Below are 9,484 nucleotides of genomic sequence, written 5' to 3'. Positions count from 1 at the left end.
GGACAACAACAAGAAAGATAGACCATAAGGTGGTAACGCTCCTTTCTCCTCCTAATTACTTCTAGCACTGTAAATTGCATGAGTGTCTTTACCTTTTCTATATACATGTGTGGTATGAATAAGCATAGCCTTAATTTTGATTTGTATCATGTTGCTGTGACATTATGACTACCAACTTGAGTTTTGTAAAGTTCAAAGCAGTAAAATATCATGATCATAAACAAACAAGGAATTAAAGAAGGATTTAGCATGTGTATACAAATATTGGAAGGCTAGTATGGTTAATTGTTGCTCAATTGCATTGGATTTTATTTAATTGAAGTTTTCATCAAGGACATTTTGTGAAATCTTTTGAAATCATCAAAACCTTGAAGAAGCAATTGCAAATTAAGGCAAGAAAAGAAAAAGGGAAAGAATGACAAAGCTGAAGGCTCTGAGTACCAATGACAATTCAATTGTTAAGTGCTTGTGGTGTTTATGTATCAGGCAAAAAGCCTGAAAACAAAATACTTAGAAGTCAAGGCTAGGCTCAAGTGCAAAAGCACTCCCTCAAAGCTCAAGGCTCTGAGCATCAATGATTAGAGAGTAAAGAAAAGAAATAAAATGAGCTTAAAGAAGTCCTCTAATTAAATGCTTGTGGTGTTTGTGTATCAAGTGGTAATACTTGAAAATAAAGCATTTAGAGTCGTAGTTTTGTTATCAACTCATGGGGCAAAGCACCCAAAAGGAGAAGCTAATAAGAAAATCAAAAGCTTGTTTCAAGGAAGAAATATAAGGAAAAGATTTCATAAATTGAGCTAGATAGAAGCATCAGTCATTTACATTTCTTTTGTGATTGTAGTATGCATAGAAAACAAGCCAACCATGAACATTGAGTTGCTATTCTTCTTACCTTGGATTGTTAATCTCTATTGCATGATTCTTTTCTTTCTTGGGGACAAGCAAGGTTTAAGTTTGGTGTTGTGATGACATGTCATCATGTCATGTTTTTCTATACTTTTTCATACAAGAAATTGATGATTAGTTCTTAAATATTGAATGCTTTTGTGCGTAAATGCTATATTTCTTTGATCTTTTGATTTTATAAATTTTGTAGGAAATAAGTGGAAAAAGAAGCAAACTAGCACAAAATCAGCTCAAAAGAAGAAAAGAAGAATTTTGGGGCACGCTTTGAAGATTGAGCACACTTTGGAACCTTAAGCCACGCTTTTAAAAGCGTGGCCCATGACCATGAAGCCGTGGCCTTATTATCATGAAATATTACGCATGCATGCATTTAATTAGAATGAATTAAATGAATGAGCTTTACGGAATTACTAAGTAATTAAAATTAGTGAAAGCATGCATGCGTTTGATTAATTGATATCATCATGAACCATGCATTGGCATTGAAGAATGAATGAAATGAATGCATTATTAATTAAAGCCAATGGAAGAATGCATGAAGTGCATTATTAAAGCAAATTGCTTTAATGTAATGTATTGGCATTAATTAATGAATGCATGCATGATTATTAAATACCAATGAATAAATAAATGAACACTAGCATTCATTAGGAAATGAGCACTAAGTTGGCAATGAAAGCAATGAAGCAAGCGTTCATTAGGAAAGGAAGAGCGTTCAATTAATTGAGTGCTACGTTCATTTGAATGAACATTTTCGGGCCCTCATGCAAGGAAAGCCAAGCCAGCAAGGGTCGAAGAGGGGCACACCTGAATAGAAAGGGCGCTACGTTCTCTTCACTCACTGAGCGCTACACATGATAAGGAAATTGGCAAAAGGGGACAGCCAGGGCTTGAAAAAGGGAACCTCACACCAAGGGAGCGCTACGTTGCAACTTCCAACTGAGCGCTATGGGCAAAAGAAAATTGGCACAAGGAGGATCAACCAAGGCTCGAAGGAAGGCACACAAGGAGCATGTAGCGCTACGTTGATAATCCTCACTGAGCGCTCCACTGGAGCATGCCTCCAACCAAAATTGAACCAAGCAATTCTAACCCATGCCACTTGAACCAAGCCATCCGGATCCAGTCCTCTTCAAATCCAAAGCAAGAAAAGCCCATTATCATCACTCAAAGGCACAAGAGATAGTTAGAATAGGAATTTCATCTAATTGTAATTTGTTTTTAATTTCAATTTCATTTTAATTTTGTAAAAGCCTATAAAAAGGCATTTGTTCCATTTTAGAAAAGAAGGCTGGCTCTGCTAGAGAGCAGTAGGAGTAGGATAGAAAGCTCTAGTAGAGAGCTTAGTTCTCTTTTCCCTTTTCTGAAATTTTACACTTCTGTTATAATTAAATTCAACTTGGTTTATAGAATCTGAAGTTCTTCTTCTTTCCATTTGCAAATTTCCTTCTGCAACTTTACATTTGAGCTTGCTATGATCTGAATTAATTTTTCATTCAATTTAAATCTTCCTGCAATTCTGTTCCTCTGGAATTTATATTTGAGTTTGCTGTGAGCTTGATTTAAAATTCCTGCACATTTACATCTTCTGCAATTGTTCTCAAGATCTCTTCGATTGCTTGATTTATTGCTTTTTTTAATTTCTAGCACCCAGCCCCCTTTACATTTTGCTGCAATTTACTTTTCTTGCTCTCTAAGCTTTTGTCCAATCTACATTCTGCTGATTTACACTTGATGCAATTTACATTTCTTGTTCTTTAAGGTTCTGTCAATTTACTTCCTGCAAGTGAGATCTGCTGCAATTTTACTTTCCTTGTCATTTAAGCTTCATCTAATTTACATTCTGCTCTTTACTTTCACTACAATTTACTTTCTGCATCTTTAAAATTCCTACAATTTACATTTTGTTGGCTACATTTCATTCAATTCACCAATGTTAGCTTGACTAAACTAATCACCCACTAAAGTTGCTTGATCCATCAATCCCTGTGGGATCGACCTCACTCTAAGTGAGTTTTACTACTTGATGCGACCCGGTACACTTGCCGGTGAGTTTTGGTGTAGGAATCTAAATTTTGCACCCATCACTTGGCATTTTCTATTGTGTGGGAATCGACCAAGGTATGGTTTCAGTTTCCTTTATGTAAATGTAATGTTCCTGGACACTTAGGCTAGTCGACCATAAGATAGGATTGAATGATGTTGGCATATGCTTAATTATAGATGAAATTATGTTGTGTGATGAAGAGGAGTATATGGAATATTGGAATGTGGAATATATAATTATGATGGATATTGATGAGTATAATGATGTAACGTTGTGAAGATAGTGTTTCTGATGTTAGAAATGGATCGGTGAAAATTGTGAATAATAATTATGAGTGTTGATTAATGATTGAATTGGAAATTATGGATTTATAGTGATTTATGGTGTAATGGTTGAGTGAATTAGGTATGGAATTGATGGAAATGATATGAAATGGTAAGTTGCTGTGTGTGGTGGTGTTTTATGATGGTTGAGTAGGCTTTGATATTGTTTTTATATTAAGAGATTGGGGAATTTTAGGTTTTAGTGTTTTTGGTAAGAATGGGTTTTAGGCCAACTTTGACGGATAATATCTTGAGCTACAACTTTTAAAGTTTAATAAATTTTGTATCAAATTAAAGATAATTTAAAAAGCTTTAAATCGGTATAGATTTCGTGGAAATCAGAATTTTGTAGAAAAATATATGATCGTTGGAAGTTGGTGTCAGAAATCTGATTTCTGTGATGTTGTAGAAATTGACTTCTGGTTTGTATTCGCACGCACACTGTCGTGCGCATGCTCTAAGCAAGGGCTTTGCTTTGACTTGTGCGCACGCACACCTGGTAATTTTTTAGAAAACATGCGTCTGCACACACTTGTGTACACGCACACACAGTGATATGCCTACTGTTGAGAGTATTCGCACACTCTAGTGCGCACACACATCCTGTGAAATTTGTAAGTTGTGCGTAGGCACAACATCGTGCGCATGCACACGCTGGGAAGTGCCTTCTATTGAGGGCGGGGCACGTATCTATGCGTGCACTCAAAACTAAAGATTTTACCTTCTGTGCGTACGCACACCTTTATGTGTATGCACACTTTGCGAAAACCCTCCTGGGAGTGCATATGCACAACCTTCTGCATATGCACACTGCCTTGTTTTTCAATAAAAACCTTGTTTTTAACCGTTTTACTTTCCCAGCAAGCTTGCAAACGTCTGTAACACTTGTTTAAAACCTTTTTGCCACTTTTAGGGTCTTGAATCAAGGAAGAAAACAACAAAGGAATAAAAGGGGTATTTTTAGTTATGAGTTTAGAGCTAGTGACATAGGTTTTTGGAATGTCCATGTAAATCATAGCTTGAATTGGTGAAGGATAAGTTGTGAAGTATAGGTTTGAATAGATTTTTGAGAAATGGAAATTCTTATGATGAATTTGAGATGTTGGAAACTAGTGATGGTTATGATGAGTTGAGAATTTGGAAAGTAATGATGAAATTGTTGGATTATATGGGAGTGTTCCGGGCCTATTGATGAGTGGATATTTTATACATTTTTAGTACCATTTTCTCATTGTTTTCAGTATGTTTTGTTAAGTTTTATTAAGTTTTAGTAGGTTTTAGTATAAAAATCACTTTTTGGATGCTACTTTGAGTTTTTTTTGGTTTTTCTATGATTTTAGGTGATTTTTGGGTGATTTTGGCAATTTCTGAAAATGTCTGATTCAGAGGCTGAGAAAGGACTGCAGATGCTGTCAGATTCTGACCTTAGTGCACTCAAACGAGTATATATGGAGCTACAAAGGTCCAAATGGAGTGTATCTTCGTTCATCAATCTAATGAGACCGGGTAGAATGAGTGTAGACCCGTTTTCTACATGTGTTCTTTCAAGTCCTTAGTAGGATAGTATTGAACCACAAGCTTGATTATACATCTCTTAGACGGCTAATCCACGACTTCCTTGGGGACATGGGAACATCTGTTCAGTCGAGGTAAGGGGCGATTAGGGCCTTTGTGGTATAAGCTAGGATCATAAAGCTTCATTCTCCGATTCGGAAGATCCGACATTGTCTGTGGGATTTCGAGTAGGATCTTCAAGGGACTGAATTGCTAGAGCTTCACCTTCATTCAGATTGGATGACCATTAGCATCGGCGTTTGATCTGAAGTAGAGGAGATTAATGACTACGAGCCTTGGCGTTAATCACTTACAGCTTGCCATGGAATGAATCATCCATTTTTGAAGTAGAAAGTGAGAAAAGTTGATCCAGAAAGAGAAAGCATCTCCAAAGCCTCAACCGCTCTCCTATCATTGATTTAACACCAATCCAATAACTCTTTTCTTATTATGTTTTATGCGTTTTTCAACCAAACAACCATCTTTTCTAATCGCCTGACTCAGATCTGCAAGATTGCCATTGCTTGCTCAATTCGACAATCTCCGTGGGATTCGAACCTCACTCACCTGAGGTATTACTTGGACGACCCGGTGCACTTGCTAGTTCATCTGTGCGAAAGTTTGCGGAGTCAATTTCATGCACCCAGTTTTTGGCGCCGTTGCGGGAGATTGTTCTGAGATTGACAAACTACCGGACTATCTTGCTGTTTAGATTAGGTACTTTTTGATGTTTAATTGTTCTTTTAATTGTGTTTCTTGTTTTCTTTTTCAAAAATTTTTCGAAACCTTTTCTTCTCTTTAGTAATCTTTTTCTTTTGTTTGAGTCTTGTGTCAGTCCTTAAGTTGGGAACCTTTTCTTGAGTTTTTGGAAAATTGTTCTTGTTTTTCTTCTTGGTATTCGAATTGTTCTTGGTGTTTTTCCTTGTTTGATCTTAAAAATTTTAAGTTTGGTGTCTCTTAGTTATTTTTCTTTAAAATTCGTAAATCCAAAAAAAATATTTATCTTATCTTTCTTCAAATTTTCGAAAATCTTGCTACCTTTTCTTATCTTGATTTAAAAATTTTAAGTTTGGTGTTTTCTTATTGGTAAAGTTTCAATTTTTAATTTTAATTTTAAGATCTAATCTTTTCACATCTTTATCATATCTTTCCTTTCAAAAAATTTTCAAATCTTTATCACATCTTATCTTTTCAAATCTTTATCTTATCTTAAATCAATTTCAAATTTTAAAATCAAATCTTTTTCAAAATTCAAATTCAAAAATTTTCAAAATCAAATCTTTTCAAATCTTTTTAATTCTTATCTTATCTTGTTTCACTTATTCTTTCAAATTTTCAAAATCAAATCTTTTACTTTATTTTCAAATCTTATTGATTAGTTGGTTACTTATTTTATCTTATTCTTTTCTCTTTCCTCTTTTTCAAAACTTCCTAACTAATTTCTCTCTCTTATTTTCGAAAATCATCTACTTATTTCTATCTCTTCTTTTTTGAAAATTACCTTTAATTTTCAAATCTCCTTTTTTAGTTAATTGGTTGTCATATCCTTTCTTAATCTTTCCTTTTCTTATTTTTTTGATTTTTTTAATTAAATATTTTATTTTATTTTTTCAACTAGTTCTTATTTTATTTATTTATTTTTGATATTTGAAAAAAAATATTTTATTTCTTGTTTCTTTTTTGGTATCTCACTGGGAGCTCTCTATACTTTGACATAGAGACTCCCACTTTTCTTTGTCTCTTGCTTGTGCAGGAATACCAAAAATCACTATGGATCCAAATGAAGATGCACAACCTAGAAGAACTTTGGGGTCTTATACAGCTCCCACTCCTGACTTCTATGGAAGGAGCATTAGTACACCTCCTATTGGAGTAGACAATTTTGAGCTCAATCCACAGTTGATCATCCTGGTAGAAAAAACTTACCAGTTTTATGGGCTTCCACAAGAAGATGCCAACAAGTTTATATCATATTTTTTGCAGATCTGTGACACTGTAAAGACTCATGGAGTGGATCTTGAAGTCTACAGGATGATGCTCTTCCCATTTTCTTTGAGAGATCAAGCAAAAGATTGGTTGGATGTCCAACCTAAGAAAAGTTTGAACACCTGAAGTGAGTTAGTCAGCAAATTTCTAAACAAGTTCTTTCTACCAAGGAAGCTGACTAAGCTATAGAGGGATATTCAAACTTTTAAGCAAGAAGAGAGTGAGTCTCTTTATCTTGCCTGGGAAAGGTACAAGTTGATGCCCAGAGAATGTCTCATTGAAATATTCATAGAGTGGGTCAAGCTGGATATCTTCTATGACGAACTCTCTGAAAGAGCCAAGGTATCCTTGGATAACTCTGTTGGTGGCTCTTTACACATGACAAAAACTCTGGAGGAAGCCAACGAACTCATTGAGATGGTGGCTAACAACCAATACCTATACTCATCAAAGAATACCTCAATGAAAAGGGAAGACAACGGAGTGACAACCGAATCTGTTATTCATGAACAAATTAAATCTTTAGTCCAGAAGCTGAACTTTCTCACATAACAAGTGTTGAAACTGCAAAGTTCAGTTAACAACCCTCCTCCTCAACCTCCACAGCCTCAGAGCACTCTTGACTTGGCACCTGCAGTTGTAGAACTTGTAAAGAGCCAGCAAGGCTTTATGTAGGAGACCAAAGCCTCCATAAGGAATATGGATGCACGGTTGGACCAGGCAGAGTAGCACTTGTCTGCACAGATAAGAGAAGAGTGCCAAGCCATCTAATTAAGGAGTGGAAGGATACTGAACAACAAACCCCATAGCCATAAGAGGCAAGAAGAGGAGGAGCTGACAAAAGGTGAGCAAACTACAGTCTAGGGCACCTCTAAGGGCATTAAACACCCAGAGAGGAATGCTACTGGCATCCAACGCCTGGAAAGGGGCAGTACTTCTGGTGTTGAACGACATGAAGGGGGTAACAAGGGCATTGAACGCCCAAGCAGGGGTGATCAGACACGTGCAAGTGATGATAACACACCCCCTAAGCAAGCCAATAACCCCCCTTCAAGTACTATGGCACTCAACCTACATCAACTAAGGTTGATGAGTACAAGACCAAGATTCCATTTCCCCAGAACCTCTGTCAAGTAGAAAAAGATAAACAGTTTTCCCGCTTTGTAGACTATCTCAAGATACTAGAGATCAAGATCCCTTTTGCAGAAGCTCATGAACAGATACCTTCTTATGCTAAGTTCATGAAAGACATATTAAGTCACAAGAAGGATTGGAGAGAGGTAGAAATAGTCCTCCTCATTGAAGAATGCAGTGCAGTAATCCAGAAGAGTTTACCAGAGAAGCTTCAGGATCCTGGGAGCTTTATGATACCATGTACCCTAGGGGACGCCTGCACAAGGACAGCCCTATGTGATCTGGGAGCAAGCATTAACCTGATGCCTGCATCATTAATAAAGAAGCTCTGCTTGACTCGAGAAGTCAAGCCAACCTGCATACGCTTTCAATTGGCTGATGGCTCTGCCAAGTTTCCACTAGGTGTGGTGGAAGACATTATTGTTAGGGTTGGAACATTGTGATGCTGGAAATGGACGAGTACAAAGAGTGCATCCCTTATTTTAGGAAGTCCCTTCCTAGCTACAGGTCGGAACTTCATTAATGTTCAGAAAGGGGAAGTAACCCTGAGAGTTAATGAGGATGAATTCGTGCTGAATACTGTCAAAGCTCTGCAGCACCCAGACACCTGATAAACCCCAATTTGTGGTTTATCTTGTGTTGAATTTAGGAGATTTTATCAAATTTTCTCGCATTTATTCAATGAAACAGCATAGTTTTGTGAATTTCTCCTAATTTGGGCCTAAGAGTAAAAACATGCTTTTTAGGCCTTTAAATTGATAAATTTAATTCACTTTAATTCTATTCGATGCCTTGATATGTTTGTTAAGTGATTTCAGGATTAGAAGGCAAAGATTGGGTTGAAGGAATGAAGAAAAAGCATGCAAAAATGGAGAATTCATGAAGAAATGAGGATTTGCAGAACTCAAGGCCACGCGCACGCATCACCCACACGTACGCGTGAGAAGGAGATTCACCAGCGACGCGCATGCGTCACCCACACACACGCGTGAAGAGGAATTTTTCAATGAGACGCGTACGCGTGATCCATGCATACGCGTGACAAGCTGCACGTGACTTCACTAAAGGCAAAACACTGGGGGCGATTTCTGAGCTCAAGGAGGCCCAAATCGAACTTATTTCTGATACTTTTCAACCCAAGGATTGGAAGGGAATGGAGGGGGGAGTCATAGTAGAGTTTTCATCATGTTTTAGAGTAGAATTCTAGAGAGAGAGAGGCTCTCTCCTCTCTCTAGATTTTAGTGTTCTTATTTCAATTTCCTTTTATATCTATATTTCAATCTTGTTTCATTTTAGTTTCCTTTACTTTTATTTATTCTAGCATTTTAGTTTATCTACTTCTCATGCTAATTTCTTATTTTTCTCTCTTTTATGTTTATGTTTATGCACTCTTATTGATTCCAATTTCCTTTTAATGAAAATTTATATTTCTATGTCTCTTGATGTTTATCTCACTTGCTACTATTGATTTCTTGCTTTTGTTAGTTATAGCTTTCATTAATTCTGGCAATTTATGATGTTTACTTTTATTGTA

The 9,484-nt window shown here is 36.5% G+C and overlaps 1 protein-coding gene across 1 annotated transcript; it reads left to right on the top strand.

Moving 5' to 3' along the window:
• Positions 1–8,057: 8,057 nt before the first annotated feature.
• On the top strand, positions 8,058–8,393 carry LOC107607395 (uncharacterized). The gene has a single exon (XM_016309358.1). The coding sequence runs from the start codon at positions 8,058–8,060 to the stop codon at positions 8,391–8,393; it is 336 nt and encodes a 111-aa protein (XP_016164844.1).
• Positions 8,394–9,484: the final 1,091 nt, after the last annotated feature.

This window comes from Arachis ipaensis, chromosome B7 (assembly GCF_059453495.1).
Source record: "Arachis ipaensis isolate K30076 ecotype BB chromosome B7, ASM5945349v1, whole genome shotgun sequence".
NCBI lineage: Eukaryota > Viridiplantae > Streptophyta > Magnoliopsida > Fabales > Fabaceae > Arachis > Arachis ipaensis.
This window is presented reverse-complemented; position numbering and strand designations above follow the sequence as displayed.